Raw genomic sequence first — 17,463 nt, 5'->3', positions numbered from 1 at the left:
ATCTCCCTGCCTTTCACCGATGTTCATGGGATGCTTTAGACCTCAGTGCTTTTTTCACTTCTTCATTATTTTCTTCTACTTCTTTTTCACATCACTATGTTCTCAAATTTCAAAACGTACATAAGCAAATGTAGAATGGAAGTGCATACATGCTCTAAGACTCTCCAAAGGCACCTTCTCCATCTCTACCTCACAGAGGCACCCACAGCACTGGTGGCACAGCAAAGAGTCAGCGTTTTCAGAAAGTCAACAAGTTCATACCTGGCTGGGACTGTCAGATGAACACAGTTTAAAAATAGAGCTAAAACCCAACTTCTCTACTTGGCAAAATTATGTTTTTGTATTTAGTGCTCATTTTGGAAGTCAGCCTGAGATACTTGCCCTCTTATGAACACATTATCTGAGCTATTAAATGAAATGAAATAATGATTGCTACTCACCCCCTGTTACGATATAATCAGAATTACCTCTAATAGGGGAAAACTGGAAAACATGGCACATTCTCCAACTCACTTAAAATACATTAATAGCTTAGTGGTAGCATCTTGGATTTAAAAAAGCAATGGCATTCATCGTCCAGGAGACAAGTGAGTGGAGAGAAGGGCGCTTTATAGACTCTCTCTGAAGAAGTTGGTCAAGAATGACTAAACACTGTACAGTTTTCAAGACAGAACTAATTTATGAGAGCAAAGCTAAAAATCCTTTTCCTTATCAAAATTTTTTAAAGTTCAGGGAGGGTATAGCTTAGTGGTAGAGTGCATGCTTAACATGCACGAGGTCCTAGGTTCAATCCCCAGTACCTCCATTCAAAAAAAAAAACCAAACAAATAAATAAATAAACTTAATTACCTCTCACCCTCCCAAAAACATAAAATAAAAATTTTAAAGTGCTTATCCATGTATTACCTGATTCCTTTCTCATTTTGATTTATGATCAGGATTTCAAAGCCTGGAATGTAAATGACTTAGCTAAAAATCATTATTGAACTTCTAAAATTCCACTCAGAACAACTACCCAAAATGAAACCTCTTCTATATGAAGTACTTGAGCAAAACCAAGTTAGAATTTCCATGGAAACAGTCTGGAACTCTTGAAGGAGAAGCGAGGACACAAGTATGAAAATGCATGAATTTATTTTTTGGTTCCTCTTCACCACTGCCCCTCCAAACCTTAGGCTGTCATCTTAATGAACACTTTCAAGCCTCAGAGGGAATTAAGAAGAACAATATTTGATGGGAGTGAGGAAAGAGCTAAATATATTTCCCCTGTGAGAGAAATATATTCCATCATCTTCTCATCTCCCCTTCCTTCTGCTATCTGGGCAATCTTTCCATCTTTCACTGTTACTTCTGTGCCACTCTGGCTGTACAGCTAGTTTAGCTGTGACTTGGGACAGAATAAAGATAACATCGTGAGATAATTTTGTCCTCTTTTGGAAGGGTCCTTTCATACAAGACAACTGAGGTCAGTTTTCAAATTAATATTCTGTATTTTCCCACCATGTAATTTTCATTTGCCAATAGTTCAGAATTCCTAAAATGCTCTTGGATCAGGTAACTCATTTGATCAGTACAATCTGAAAGGGAAACAGTGCCATTAGGTTGGGTTCTATCAACTCCCACGTTACCAGTTTAGAGGGCTTACCCTGCTGGTAAGTAAAGAAACCAGGACTCTGGCCAGCTCTTTGCATCTCAGACCATTGCTTTCTCCAACTCTACCAATACGACTAGCCTCGTGACCAGTGTAGACACAGTATCATGGCTACTCTCTCCTCTTTAGTAGGTATTAAGAACTTTTATTTATTTACTTTTAGAAATACAGTTTTAGTTTGATAAAGTAAAAATCTTGCTCTAACTGCTCATATTGATATTGGTATAAGATCAGCAAATACCTCCAAGAAAGGCATAGTCAGGGTTAGGTGGACTTTTGGCTTCCCTGAGGATGGCTATTTTTGACAAGCTTTTCCCAGAACCGTCTGACCTATTTTTAATCGATAAATCAAATAATGTTTCATTTTAAAGCTCAGCAATCAATATATGACTTATGGAGGACAAAAGTGACCTTTCATAAATCCGAAACATTGAATGTAGAACACGTCTTCCGGAATAAAATAATCATTGCTGCAATGACTGAATTAAGTAGCTTAGAAATTATTTTACTGATCCAAGATAAAACCTCGGGGCACAATAATCTCTCTCCCTAGGGATAAGGTGGTATCTATTTATCTTTGGAAAATTAAAGGCAGTTAAAGTTGGAGAATGTGATGGCTCTAAATAGGATGATAGCTGTCATAAAGTAGAAAATGTGATGCAATCTGTTATAACTTTCTGCTACTTGTAATTTTTAAAAACTCTTGGAATTCAGTAGAAGAAATTATACCGTGGGTTTGGGCAATATTAAGACCAAAGGAGCAACAGACAACACATTCCATAATTAATTTACCATATACACTTTGACAATCAATATGACATATTCATTTGATGTTCTAATACACACCTTATTAGATATTGCCACATAATCATGGACCGAAATTTAAAAATGGAAACATACTAATAGGTGATTTCCTCTTTGGTTAGATTTTGCTATACAGCATTATAACTACTAGCAGGAATCATTTATCTAGAGTTTACTATACACTTGACTCTGTGCCAAGTAGTTGGTATACTTTATTTTATTTACCATTTAAATAACTAGGATAAGATTAGATATTACCGTCCCAATATTATAGGTGAGAAATCAATAAAAACCTCACCCTAAAAGTGGATTACAAAAAGCAATGTGTCCCATGCATATAGCTAGAACACGGTAGAGGTTAGCACCAAACCTCAGTTTACCTGTTAAGTTTACCTGTGAGGTTTGCCAAACCTCAGTTTCACTGTGTTACTCCAGCTTCCAACCGACTGTGCCCCTCTACAGCCCACTTCTTCCAAGCCATCTTCTGGTAACCAGTTATCCATGAATAGTCCTTTAAGGCTCACTGTTGGAGGAAGACCTCTATCATTCACTAAGCATAAGGCAGATACTGAGTTAATGAAATTTACTTAAAAGGTATAAAAACGGGGCATCTGGGGAGCTTTCTGCTCACTGAAAATGTTACCTATAAATTATGGCCATTAATTCTGGTTAAAGGGAAAACTCATTCCACCTTTATGATAAAACCAGAAACAAGCAGTGCAACAGAAGTTTTTAAAAATTATATTTAATACAAGTGAATAGATTAGAAGATCTGAAATGTTATAAAGCAATATACACAATGAATAAATAATTTGCACAGGAGAGTCATGTCTACATTACATAATACTGTCTAGTATGGGAATACTTAAATCCAGTGATAATGGAGAAAGTCCATAAAAATGCTAACCTGTCTTCCCTTGTATGAAATTGTTCAAGTATAAAAATCCAATACAGTGTAAAATAGTATTCAATTTAGTTTTAGAATAAAAATTGCAAGTATTGCAGTTTCAGAAGAAAAATGTAAAGCAGCATTTAGAAAACTACATAAACTATGTAAGAAGGGTGTTAAACTAATGAAGTAGCCATAAATGAGAATTACACGAGCAAAAATCGGAGAAGGAAGCGTGAAACTAGCAATAGATCCTGTTTAAAAAAACCTAAAGCCTAAAATAAACTAAAATGTGTTAATGTAAGAGTACTCTCTTATACAGTGCACATATGAATTTAAATAAATCCAAGTCAACATCTTTAGTTGAATAGGTTAATATTTAATATGCTACATCTAGACCTACTAAATAATTTATGCCATGAGATGAATACATAATTTTACAGTGTCACATCTAAAGTTCCTTTCTTTAGAGTGCAGCATAGTAAAACTTAAAAATAAATATCTTAAATAGCATTACTATTAAGGCACAGTATAAACCACATTATCATTAACCTTTGAAGAATTGTAATCTCAGTAACCTTGTTGTCTCTTGTACTGTATTCACTAATAAATAGTCTTAAATATGACTCTGAAATAGATACTAAAAAGTGTAAAATTATTTAAAAAGGGAACAAAAAATAAATGTCCTTAAGACAGTTCTTAAGGGTTTAGAGTCTGCAAACTTTGCCTGCCTTTAATCATAAGCCACGAGTCGACACAATAAATAGAAAGAGAAGGCTGTTGTAGGAAAAGCCTGATCCTATTTCAGAATCAGAATTGCTGACACCAGCAGATACAAGTTTCCCAAAATTGAAACAGGATGGGGAGAGGGATTAGAATGTGACAAGCTCATCACACAAGCACAAGTGATGTGTTCTTTCCAGAACTGTGTGTGTTATTGATTGTCTGTACAGCTGTTGCACCCATTCATTTCCACATCACTTGTTTCACAGTCCCACTCATCCACTGCGTAGATGAGAAAATAGCTTTGGTGCCTGTCCACTGTTTCACCCACTGCCACGCTCCTAGATTGATTGTTCGATGCCCATTTTTCAAAGAGTAAGAACACTACCTTCTTACCTCAAAAAGTTCTCCAGGCCATAGTGACTGCGAAAAATGACAATCAGTGCTTTCACCATTTTTTTTTTAAAATCTGCTTTTAAATGTAATTCAAGCTACATATTGCTCACTCTGTATTCCCTGGTTCAACTGGATTCAAATAGCATTTTCTAACTTGTAAAAGGCAGTTTGCTTCCCTGATACTATAAAAAGAGCAAAAATAAAAATCCCATTTATAAAAGTGAAGTTCCATTGTTACTCCTGCCGGCATTTCGTAGCGGCCTTTCATTTACTCAGGCTCTTTGGGTTTGATTTCCGAAACTGCGCCCACTCCCCCTCACTCTCATCTCTTTCACATCTAGAACCCTACCGGAGTATTAAAAATAATAATTCTGCTTCACAATAGCATAGCTTTTTTTTTTTTTTTTTAAAGCTGTTAAGTCAACGTTAACGCTCTGATTAGCTACTGAAAATTGGGGAATCGGGAGGGAAAAGAGAGAAACAATTCGACTTTGATCGGAGGGCTGGCCTATTGCATCCGGTCCGTCTGCAGCTGCTGGGGCTGGTACTGGCCGAAGGCGGCGGCGGCGGCCGCGGCGGCGGCGGCGGCGGCCGCGGTCCCAGGCGCGGCGGCGGTGATTGGCTGCTGCACGGCGTAGCCGTAGCCCCCGGCGGTGACGTAGCCCGCGGCGGCGGGGGAGGCGGCGTACGGGTACTGCTCGTAGGCGGCGGCCGCGGCAGCGGCGGCCGCGGCGGCCGAGTACTGTGCGTACGCGGCGCCGGTGTAGTCGATGTAAGGTGTGGTGGAGGCGGCGGCCGCCGTGGGCTGCACGTGTGGGATGACCACCCCCGGCTGCACGAAAGCCTGCGGATAGACATAGTGGGCAGGTATCCTGTTGAGAAACGGAAAACAGAGTCAGGCAGGAGTCGCCTCCTGTCTGGAGCGTGGCTCGTTCAGAGATAAGACAGACTCAAATTTAGTGGTTATTATGAGCATAGGGTTGCCACAATATCTCCTTGCCAGCGATCTGTGCAAGTCCTCTGGCGGTAGCCCAAACCATGGAGTGCCCCGGAAGGAGTTCAACAATGAAAATGGGATGCCCTCCCTGCCAGAATTTGTTATTTAGGATCTTTTTAGAACCAATAAATATCATCGAGAAGAAGTTTGGAAAGCTAAATCAAAGTTCATGAGGGCCTCGCACACAAGAGGTATTTAATAAATGCTTAATTGACGAAGACTTCAACAAATTTTGTAATCGGTTTGTCCACCAAAAATGGTTTAGCAAATAGAAGAATTCTTCGCCGTGAATAAAGGACTCAGAAGGGAAGCCGTTATCGTTTAATTCCGTAAGGGTGTTGGCCAGTTTCTGAAAACTAAATTTCAAGAAAATCCCTGTTTATTATCATGGCAACCCTACTTGAAATTGCTATGCAGACTCAGCACACATTAATCTCTCTGCAACCTCAGTCACCCTTATTAAAAATAATAATAAAAAAGAAGCAGGCGACAAAATAAAAAAAGGAGTTTAAAAGTTCACAAGTGTGGTAAACACAGCAGAATCACACTTCTCAAACGAACTGTAGTGCAGCTCACTCTATCACAAGAGGCTGTTGTGGGAAGCTACAGAAATGCTATTAACATTCATGGCAGTGATTCCCAAAGAGATGTGCAGCACGCTTGTCTTTCTTTCTTTCTTTCTCTCCATTAAATTCATAAGGACACAAGGGTCAATCAAACCTGTTTGACTATCAGGCAACCGAAGGTCAGCCAGCTTGTTTATCTCTATGCAAGACAGACAGAAGGGGTTTTGGGGAAATGATGAGGTTGAGGGAAAAGGCAGGGATAGGGAAACACAACTAAATATTTCTAAAATTAATATCAACTCAAAAGGATTACATAATAATAAGGTTAAGGAAACATTTTTTTGTGTGTATCTACTAAACTCTTGTTTTATCCTCTAACTCAACAGAAATAGATTTATTAAGCGTATCTGTTTTAAATCTTCCCTACTGGTAGATGTTTTATACAAATCAATTCTATTACTAGGTATTCTCCTACAAAAGTTCTAGAAAGTGAAACAAAATCGAGGACCTTTCAAAATTATACATTCAGAGGTCACATACAAGACACATTCCAATGACCTTACTTAAAAGTTAATTTTGTTAAAAAAATAAATCACAAGAGGTATTAAAAAAAAAACATGCATCTCTATCCTCACTCTTGCGATTCATAGCTGCCCACTTAAAATGCTACCATTAATACCTGACTTATTTTCATCCTTCTTTAGAATAATCTCCATCAAAACCGCCTATATTTCTAAAAATATGACACTATGATGCTATCTGGTTATTACCAAAGGCAACTTACAAGAAGTACAAGCACAAGGAACAATCTTGCAAATTTTAAAACCTCAAAACAGAAAACTTCAAGTCTAGATTTCAAAACCATAAATTTTGCTTCGCCTTTCCCGAGTTTTACTGAAATCACTCATTAATGAACATCCATGGAAAAGATGAATTTATCACAGAGGGTAGTGAACTTTGACCCCAATGATAAAAATACACTCAATTTTACTAGACTTGTAGATCTTTCCCAGTGCCAGGAGAAACGACGTCATCAAGTGTTTCTGAGGACACTTAGAGATGTTCTTGACTGCTTGTCAGAAACCAGACGCGTGGTCATGCACACACTCAGAACTTCTCAGCGGGTCAGGTGACTGGCTCACTCACAGCGACAGGTGTGGCTTTATGAAACACTGTCCCTGGAGGCCGCCGTGTCCACGATGTGCAGACACGGCTGAGAGAGCCTACAGTCATGCCAGTTTGCATGTGGTGACGGACAGCAGGGGCTGCAGCCGGGCTATTTTTGATCCTGTCATGCGACAAGGGTTTCCAGCGGGTAAAATGTCTTTATAAGGCCAAAGTAAAACATCTATCAGCTGCAAAGGCCAGCCAGTATGAATCTCACTGATACTGAAACATTAACCCCTGAACTCCCGAAGCTCCAAGGACAATATGATGGCTGCTAGGCTTGTATCTTTGAATAAAGGTGGTAACTGAAAATAAGTTTAGCCCACAAAAAGGCAGGATAAAATTGTGTGTGTGTGTGTGTGTGTTTGAAGAATGCTTTAAATGATAGCTAAGCAGGGCTGCCTGCAGGACTCTTGCCCCTGTATTTTTTTTTTTTACATTAATAGTTTTCATTTGATAATGCCAGCCAATCAGAGTATAAAGTTCCTTGGAATATCAGAAACCTACATGAAGTCTGGCAAGAGTTAGGATGACATCTGGAAGGCAAATGAAACCCTAGAGTATTTTAAGGCTCAGAGAAAGGACGACCCAGGAGCCCATGGAAAGACGAAAATATCTCAGTCCAGGAAGGGAGGCAGTATTGGACTTAAGGGTGAGGTGGCACTGCGGAAGCAATTCCTGTATTAGGAGTTCCTTTAATAGTCTCCAGAGCCCATTACAGCAATTTGGGAATCTCCCTCCTACTAGACAGATACCAGCATCCTTCCCTTCACTGAATCACAGACTGTACATCCTAGCAGTAATAAAAACACAAGAGCAAAACAGACACCTTGGGCAATTTTCAAAGAAAATTTGCTACGTTTTCCTTTTCTTCCTACCTCTTCAAGGCCCTTCTGATGTCTCTCTATAACTTTTGACATCCTTAAGGGTTTCCTCTTCCAACCTATCACAGAAATACTGACAAGTCTTCATCTCATTCACTGGTACAAAGTAATCTAAGTCCCTAACCTTGTACCAAACTAAGTGCACCATTTCTTAAACTTTGGCCTGCCAGGCCTTTTACACTTCTGGCTCCAAAAGACTTTTTTCCCCAGTATTTCTTCCCACCTTTCCTTGAACCTGGGTCAGCCGGACCACTGTTGACTGGACACGCCACACGTTCCTAGAGCCTCACCTTGGCTGGTGACACCCCTCCGCCAGAGCTGCCAATCCTCACTCTGTCTCTACCTGGTGAAGTCCCAGTCCCATCCAGCCTAGCTCTACCGCTACGTGTAAAGCTTCGGGAATTTGCTTCACCTTGTAGTCTCACATATTTCTCATAACTGAAATGAACGTAATATTTCTCACCCTGAATTATTGTGTATTAAATAGAATTATCTGTGTGAAGAGCCTACGATAAGGAACATACTCACTGCAAAAGTTCCCTATCCTCCCTCATGACCTTTAAAATCTAGGTCAGCTTCTACCTCCTTCATGAAGACTTCCTGGATCCCACCCACCTGATGTCACTCTGCCTCATCTGAAGCCATATGGACAGCTTTCTCGATGCTTCTCAGTTTTCTTATGAGATTACAGGAGAGAGTGGAGTGGTGTCTCTTTGGCTACAGCTCGACACAGAGGAAAGAACATGGCTTTTGAGGTCAGGCAAACCATGATTCCCAGCCTAGAACCAGACTCTATCACGTAGTAGCCCCTGTGGAAAGTTAATTAACCTCCCTGAATCTCAGTTTTTTCATCCGTGGAAAAGACACTAACAGTGCCTTCATCAAATAATTATTGATAATGAAATTATATAATTTATGTAAATCGTTTATCAGTACTAGGCATGTTGCAGGTGTCGAATTCCTGTTAGTTATGGTCCCTCCTGCCCTCCTTGGTGGACAGTATAATACCTAGAATGTGTTAACACAACCAGCATAAAACTTAGCACTTAAAGGAGTACTGAGTAAATGTTTAAGTGTATTTCAACCTGATCTGAACTAGCCTGGAATTCACCTACAGATCCAAAGTTTCTCCTCCCCAAGGTTTTGATAAGAAAATGCTTCTTTCAAATATAAAATATTTATAAGCTACTGTTTAGCAAATCCACACATTTCTATACAACTGCCCACTGTGTTACATCAGAAATTCCTTCAGGCTAAAATTTTCTCTTTAAAGGTTCAAAGTAATCTGGGGGCCATTTAAGGACTATATATAAAAAAAAAAAGTTTAGTTCCTAGAATTTCAAACAAGTCAAGTAAGATTAAAAATTCTCAAGCTTCTTTCCAGGCCTAAAATAGAACATTTGGCATTCAGATAGAATTTAGGATGACCAGGTGTGATTTGTTAGGTACAGACTCTGGGAGTTGGAGCTGTGTTAAGAACCCCTTAAAAAAGAAAGAGAAGGCTTGCTTAGTCTATCTGGAGTGCTGTCTATTTCTAATGAGAATCTCAAGTTCAGACAATTTATGCAAACAGTAATAATCACCATCCTTTATAAAGACAGCTCATATGGGAAGGGATGAAAAACCAATAGTTCCTACTAAAAACATGCTTGATTTGAAATTCCTACATGACACATTTTATTCTGGTTGTTATTACCCTTGTGCTACTTTCTTTCTCAAGAAGCTATCAGACTACCACAACCAGTCCACAGTTTTATGTCTAGCTCTCAGGACACTCCATAAAAAGTCTGGTTTCTCCACGCACTGAGTCTTTTCTCCACGCACTGAGTCTTTTCTCCTCTGTGCTCATGCTCTCATCCTGTACCCTTCAGACATGTTCCTTCTTCCTAGTACCTGTTCAGGACATACCCAGTGGTCCAAGTCTAGCTCCAGTCATCACGAAGCCTTGTCCAACTCCTCCAACTCTCTGATTTTCTTGCTATTCTGAATTCCTTTTGTACTTAATACCGAGTAATTTAGCAATGAACAGTTCCCAATTGGTTGGTGTTAGTCTTGCTTCCTAAACTCAAGTGCCATCTCCTTATTTTGTACTCCTGACTAGCACGGAGAAAAATAAACATGCTAAGACCAGTTGATGGATTTAGTTGTCTAACAACCGTTTGGAGATTATTAATGTGAGATCATGCCTAAGTTCACCATCACTCCTTAAGATGTCTGTTCCCCTCCCCAATCCTACCTTAAATGTAGTCTAGACCAAGGAGAGGGGATCCACAGAAGTATGTGGACCCACCAACCCACCATTGTCAGTAGCCAGAACGGTTTGAATGGGGCATTAATAAAAAGGAAATATGAAGGCCCTTTGTCATCTATTGGATAGAAGACTCTAATATGGTTTAAAAAAAAGTAAGAGTTGGTAGTAAGAGTGAAGTACCGATCTATTAAAGGGACGGTTATAAAGAAGGGATTCATGGAAAATATAACTTGACTCTTCCCAGTCAAATTATTATTACTTTCTTGGATCTAGTCTTGGAGACACATAAGGTAGACAGAGTCCAACCTTCCAGGTCACACATGTAGATGTTTAGGTGCTGAGCTAGACAAGAAATGACTGCTGAGGATGAAACACTTCCAAACAGTTAGAATATTTAAGAAGGGAGTGTAAATCTCCGGCATGAGAGTTACAGCCATGCTGATCAGGTAGAATACAGATGAAACAGACCCTAGGTGTTCAGAATAAACTGAAGCGGTTGGGGCTCTCCCATCCATATCACGTCTGAATGGAAGGGAAATGAGGGAGCTTGGATTAGGAGAGCTGGTAATCAAAAACCTCACAGAACACAAATCGACACCAGCCATTTACCTGAGTCAGGTCTGAACGGTGAAAGTTAGTGCTACTCTACTGAAAACGCTGGCTACTGTTAGTGAAATCTAATGAGAGTCGTTGATCCTTTAAATGAGAAGGTCTAAAAGTGGATACACGTTGCCAAAGAAAGAACCCCATTCCCAGAAAAACTCCCCAGGAAAACAGAAACTTAGGACATGCAAGCAATGAATCTGTATTCTTACAGAGGGAAATCACACCATTTAGCACTCACTACAAAAATACGGTTAAATGGAAGTCACAGGCTACAGCTTCAAAGCAAGGAAAATAAAAGGCCCTTTGCTTCCCATGGCAAAGTCAAAAGTCAACACCCATCAACACCACCACCAAAACCCAAAACACAAAGAGCCCCTTCCCCGAGGAAAAGAAAACACTTTCACTACAGCTCTTTTCAATTAAGTAAAAAAGCACACAGTTTAGCTATCAACACCACTTCATTACTGTAATAAATAAAATAAAGCACACGGAGGTCTATTGACTATTGTGAAAAATAAAACAACACCACCAACATCCATGCATCGTTAATCACCATCTGAGCTTGTGTGTCTGAGTCTACTGGTTACAGAGTTTAACTCCAAACAGAACTATTCCACCTCTTATCATGGTATCCTTCTGATCAGTTAGCTTAACTGTATACGAGCCCTGTCAGGTTAGAAAGAGATAAATACAATTGAGTCAAGTTGAACAGCAGTCACGGTGTCGGGACACAATCGTCTTGTACACAAGTCATACCTGGTATTTTGTTTTGTTTTGTTAATCATAAGCTCAAAAATGTGTCTGTTTGGAGGCTGCATACTTGGTCAGATAACTTGACTCATCTAAAAACATTTATGTTATCGGCATTAAAAATACACAAACATATGTAAATATGTATAACCAGGAACATTCTGTGACATGATGGCCTTGACTGGATATAATGAAGAGGCAAGTTAACAAGTGGTAGACATATTGAATCAGAGGAGGGTCTGATTAATTGACTTACCCAAAAGGTCTCTGTATAAGGGCTGGATGAAGCTGTTGAACACCAAAGGCAAAACCTAACAATAAAACATATCATATTTTCTGCTTGTGCACGATTAGGCATTTATTACTGCTACATATAAAATACACCTTTTCACTTAGAAAAAGTAATTATTCTTTTAATACTTTAGAGAAAATACAATAAATATGTTTTTAAAAGCCATTTTACTAATGTTATCGTTGATCTAAATGAGAATTTTAATAAATATTATAAATATACTTTTAAAAGTCATTTTACTAACATTATCATTGATCTAAACAAAAATTTTAACAGGCTACAAGTGGAAACTAAAAATGATCTGCAAAGTTTAGTTGACAGACACAGAATAAGACCTTAGAAAATTAGACCTGTGAGAAGTTCTTGTGGAAAGAAAGCAAGAATAATAGGGCTTGATAATGAAGTTACATGTCACAAATAGTCCTACAACTCTGAATCATTATTTTAAAAAAGTCTTTTTCTTAATTTGGAAAATTCTGGAATGCTCTGGACAATGCTTTGGAAGATTATGGATTTTATAGATTATAGTATTAAAGTTCACAAAAACAAACTCTTCTTTCTTTTCTGGATAGTGTACACACACACACACCGTATTAGACAAATACGTTTTTTAATGCTCATGGATATTTGCATATGTACTCCCTTTAGTGACAACCTAGTTTCCCAGTAAATCTATTTGGATGGAAGTGTCCACCTCTTTCCAAAATCTCAGGTGGAAAGACTTAAGAGTGAAGAGCATACAACTTAAAGTTGCGTGCTGAAGCAAAAGATTTTATTTGTTCTATAGTCAACTCACAATTATATGTGCTAATACAATAGGCAGTGTTGTAAAATAATCCCAAAGGTCACGATTTCACATAGACAAAATTCTGCTCCTTTTTGGTGACTAATAGCTATGTGACTTTGGAGTAAACCATTTCTCATGTCTTAAGCATCAGTTTCTTCATCTGTAACAGACGGGCCCTAGAGTACCTGAAATCTCTCCATTTCTTTCATCGCTAATATTCTGTAATTTTATATTACATTTACCATCCAGACACCACCCCCTCCCTGTGCTTCTCTCTTCGGTCAGTGTTCAAGCTGGATTGCCTGCTCGGAACACAGGGCAGCTGGTGGCAAAAGGAGAGAAAACACTAGGCAGGTAAGTATAACCAGCTGGAGTTGACAAATTTGGTCTGTATCATCCACGTGTGGATGATCTACAAGTGGCTACAAAGCGGAAAATGGGGACAGAGGACTATGGCTGTATACAGGAAACAGAGGAGTCAAACTCAAGTCTGAGTGTGCACAAACTGTCCCTCAGATCTGTTTTTTGCCCATAGGTACATTTCAAGTCCACAAAGGAGTGTGTACAGCTCTCATCTATCTTTATTGCCTTGGTAGAATAACCAGCCATGGTTTGACTTCACTAAACACACCTACAGATTCTCAGGGAACCAGTGTCTTCTGAATCAGGGATTCATTCTATTCAGAAGTGGGGGTCTCTAGTGGAGGAAGGAGGGATTCAAGCAACATTTCTCACCTGGTTGCATGATCCTTGGTTTTGCTCCCAAGTATGCCAGATTCACGTTGGCCTTCCTGCCATCAATGATGGGGTTGGGATCCTTGCAGGCTCTTTCAGCAGCAGCCCGGTCAGCCATGGTGACCTTAGCAACACACACACATAGACATACACACAAAGCTCTAAATCAGCCCCTGAAGGAAACTGAGAATCACTGGAAGAAGTCATTCGTGTTAATGAAACTGAAGGGGTTCTTAAACTTTTTTTTTTCTTTCTTTCTTTCTTTTTTTTTTTTTTTTCTTTTTTGGCAGGAACTTACTCCTTGATCCAAAGGAATAAGAAGAAAACAGAAACGAGGAAAGAAAGAAATACCACCCCCACCCCCCTAAGTCCTAAGGGTGCTGGTAGGGCCTAGCAGAGCTCTGGAAGCCTGAATTTCGTCTTAGAACTCCTCTAGGTCCCCCCTCCCCCGACCATTCCCCAGGTCCCTACCCGGCTTGAGAGGCACTGTTTGCTCTAAAGAAAGACCAGCTTCACATCCGCCCGGTGTTCCCAACCCCATAAACACTCCCCAACGACAATAGCTATTGTCCTACGCTACCCGCTCCTCGGCAGCTGAATTTGCACGCTTAAATCTCCAGGAAGCTTACTATGCTCTCTTTCAGTTCGGCAAAGAGCCAAAGGATCATCTTTGCAATTAAAAAAAGGGGGGGGGGTGACATAAGAAGAAGAGCCCCAGACCTCCTGGGGTGTCCCCTCCCTGCCCCAGCCGGAACGCCGGGAAGACAACGCATTTTTACAAAGCAACAGTGCGCTCAACCACCGGCCTCTACCCTGGGAGTGCAATTCCAAGGGGCTGCGGCCCCTCTTTTCTAGTCCCCCGCACCCCCAAATCCAGCAGTCTACAGTGCTCTCCCTCCACCCCTGCTCCGCCTTTCCCCCGGCACCGCAGCGCTCTCGGTCCGCTCGGAACCCCGCGAGGCAGGCGCCGGCGCGCGCAAACTTTCAGTTCAGCTGGGAGCAAAGGGGCAACACTGCTCTCGCCCGCGGGGTTCCTCGCTCGGTCCTGCTGAGCCCCTCACTCCAAACTCCGACCCTCGGCCAAGCGCCACTCTGTCTCTCCCCGCCCCTGCGGTCCTCGGTTTCCCCGCCGGGCTCTTTGTCACCCACCCCTCCCCCCCGCATCCACGCAACTTACAAATCCATAGCCCCGGGACTTGCCCGTCTGCCGGTCGGTGATGACCACCGCCTCCTCGATCTCGCCGAAGACCTCGAAGTACTTGCGCAGGCTGGCGTCGGTGGTGTGGTAGGGCAGCCCCCCGACGAAGATCTTGGTGTACGTCGTGTCCTTCTGGGTCGTGTGCATCTTCGCGCCCGCCCCGCGGCTCGGGCTCCGGCTGCGGCTGCGGCTGCGGCTCGGGCAGCGGCTGCGCCTCCTCCTCCGGCTTCGCGTCTCCCGCACCCTTTCGGGGCCGCCGCGGGCCAAGGGCGAGCTCGGGGGCGAGGGCGGCGGCGCGGCGGGGGCGAGCGGCTGGGGGCGGCCGAGGGCGCGGGGCGCTCGGCTGCCGAAGTCGCCGGCAGCCTCGGAGACTTGACTTCGCTCTCTCCTCCCGCCCCCCCTGCCGGTCACGGTACAAATTCTCCGGATCGTCTGGGTTAGGCTCCGGTTCTGTAGGATGTGCAAACGGTTTCCACTCACCCGGCGGGGAGGCCAAAAATGAAAACAGAGGGTGGTCCACAAGCGAAGAACGGGGTGCGTTTAGAGGTAGATTTTCCTTCCTTACGATTTAGGTAGGTGTCTCGGGTCGGCGGTGAGAGCGTCCGGGCGCGGAGGTGGGCGGGCGGGGGGCGCGGCGGCCGGGCCCGGCGTGGAGGACTCCGCGCGGCTTCGGCTCGGGTTCTGTCGCTCCCGCCGCGGAAGCTGGAAGACAAGTGGCGAGGACGGCTCGCCACCTCTCTGCTCCCTTCCCCCGCGGGCCGGGGGTCGGCGCCCGGCTGGGGAGGGGGCGGGCCGGACGCCTGCGATTGGCCGCGGCCGCACCTGGGGCGCCGGGCGCCGCCGCCCCCCAGCTGTTGGAAACAGCTGCTTCTCTCCCCGCGCGGCGCGGCGCTGGGCGGCCGGCTCGGACTCTGGAGCCGGCGCTGGGGTAGGGCTGGGGCTGGCTGCAGGCGGCCTGGCCCTCGGCGTCGCCTGCCCTAACCCGTCAAAGTCCAAGGGACTCAGTGTGCGGCCCCAGCCGGGGCCTGGGGCGCGGGGACTGCGCCCGAGGAGGGAGCTGCGTCGCTTTCCAAAACGGCGACGCGAGCTCTTTGCGCTCCGCCACAGTGACAAGGCCGGCGACCCGGTCTGAAGAGCTGGGGGCCCGGAGGCCTGGGGGCGGTTCGCTAGCAAGCCAGTTGCCTCCGGGGCGCGGAGGACCGACGAGCTCGGCCAATGGTACCAGTGTGGGATACTCCCCGGTCCCGAGAGGGAGGGCCGCCAACCTTCCTTGACCCCAAAGAGCCAGTGCTGGGGACAACCAGCGCGGGAGAGCCAGGAGGAAGGAAGAAAAAAAAAAAAAAAAAAAGGTCTGACCCTCGGGTGTGCTGGGGAGAACCATTAGCTTTCATTGCTCAACGCCCAGCCTAGCTAAGCAATCGTAGACACCTGTCAGGCACCGCCTTCTATTTCGGAGGACCATAAATTAGTACTTGACCTCACAGTTACCAAATTTGTGTTTCCACCCTAACTTACTCCTCCCGAACTATTTGGAAAAATTGGTAGAGATTTCTCATCATAAATCCTGTTGTTTTTTCTCCCTAGGCAAAGAATTAATCTATCTCCTGTTTGAATTGCAGGAACGTTAGGGACTCGACCTCAACTGTTTTATCAGGAATAATTGTAAAAGGTGTAATTTTGGAAATCGACTTGTTACATAACCACTGGTTTTGACCAGCAAACCTTTAAAGCATTTGTAGAAACTGCAGACTCTAGTGCCGCCCATATATATTTATTTTTATATATCAGCTTTTTGCAACTTCTTTTTATCAAGAGTACATTCAATTAGGCTGTAAAATCATGGTCATATTTGAGGTTTGGATGAAGATATTTAATGTGAACAGAATGCTTCACCCACCACTGTTGGCACACAATTTGCTTTTAAGTCATTTCCACCCGGCCTGTCCGCTGAAGTCCACAGAATAATTGCCCCAGGCCACATTTATTCCCTTTAAAGCAGTTCAGTATGTTAACCTATTAGAGGGGCACATAACCTTCTGTTCTTCTTTCCAGGGCACCTTTGCAGTCAGCCCGAAAGGATGAGATATATTGCATTTGCAAAAGTTAATGGGAATGCAAATATTCTTGTACAAAATGTTAAATTCAGTTTTTCCTCCTGCTGACTTCTGCATGAGGTTGGCCTTTTGAGGTCATCAGTTTCTTTAAGTTTGAACTCCCAGTGGCAGATATGGAGAAATAAGAAATCTAAACTTTTTTTGGAAAATACTTTTAAAATCCAATTGAAAAAAACTATTTTGCAGACCTATGAGAGCCAGAAAGTGAAGCTGTAAACAACACCCTCTCCTCATTGCTTAAGTATAAGTACAGGTTTAAGAGGAACTCTGTGTACTGGTCCTATGAAAGATGATTTTTAAAAATTAGAAAAACAAAGCAGGCCCTGAAACAGAGGAGGCGTGTTCTTTAATATTCAACATCCATTTTGCAGTGTCACTTAAGAATCACTGTACTGAGATGAGGCTCAGGAAAAACCTCTTTGTGAGGGGAAGCCACTTACAGAGAAGCCTTAAAGAGCAGAGTGACTTTGGCTGTCTCCCTTCTCTTCCTGCTTGGACAGGGAGCCCATCCAGAGGGGACATGATAACATCAGGGAAGGAGGGTGTCAGCAGCTCAGATGCTCACTAGGTAAAGTGGTGAGATCTACAGGGGAATTCTGATCCTAGTTTGGGATACCTGTGTCGTAGAACTTGGCTTCTGGAAATAAGAGGCT

The 17,463-nt window shown here is 42.8% G+C and overlaps 1 protein-coding gene across 2 annotated transcripts; it reads right to left on the bottom strand.

Moving 5' to 3' along the window:
• Nucleotides 1–3,184: 3,184 nt before the first annotated feature.
• Nucleotides 3,185–15,811, bottom strand: RBM24 (RNA binding motif protein 24). 2 transcript variants are annotated; one of them, XM_032462539.1, is made up of 4 exons: nucleotides 14,676–15,811; nucleotides 13,499–13,622; nucleotides 11,941–11,995; nucleotides 3,185–5,335 (listed from the first exon to the last, which is right to left on the bottom strand). In XM_032462539.1, exons 1-4 carry the CDS (start codon nucleotides 14,841–14,843, stop codon nucleotides 4,972–4,974), a joined length of 711 nt encoding a protein of 236 aa, XP_032318430.1. In that variant the 5' UTR covers nucleotides 14,844–15,811; the 3' UTR covers nucleotides 3,185–4,971. The 2 variants fall into 2 exon arrangements, with proteins under 2 accessions (XP_032318430.1, XP_032318432.1); XM_032462541.1 differs by lacking the exon at nucleotides 14,676–15,811 and adding an exon at nucleotides 13,970–14,623.
• Nucleotides 15,812–17,463: the final 1,652 nt, after the last annotated feature.

This window comes from Camelus ferus, chromosome 20 (assembly GCF_009834535.1).
Source record: "Camelus ferus isolate YT-003-E chromosome 20, BCGSAC_Cfer_1.0, whole genome shotgun sequence".
NCBI classification, from domain to species: domain Eukaryota; kingdom Metazoa; phylum Chordata; class Mammalia; order Artiodactyla; family Camelidae; genus Camelus; species Camelus ferus.
This window is presented reverse-complemented; position numbering and strand designations above follow the sequence as displayed.

What these genes read in the sequence shown, in the direction of transcription:
- RBM24 (XM_032462539.1), bottom strand. Translation starts at nt 14,843, where the DNA reads ATGCACACGACCCAGAAGGACACGACGTACACCAAGATCTTCGTCGGG. An exon ending in AGTCCCGGGGCTATGGATTT is followed by an intron (nt 13,623 to 14,675) that starts GTAAGTTGCGTG and finishes TGTGTTGCTAAG; the next exon opens with GTCACCATGGCTGACCGGGC. An exon ending in CTTATACAGAGACCTTTTGG is followed by an intron (nt 5,336 to 11,940) that starts GTAAGTCAATTA and finishes GTTTCTCAACAG; the next exon opens with GATACCTGCCCACTATGTCT.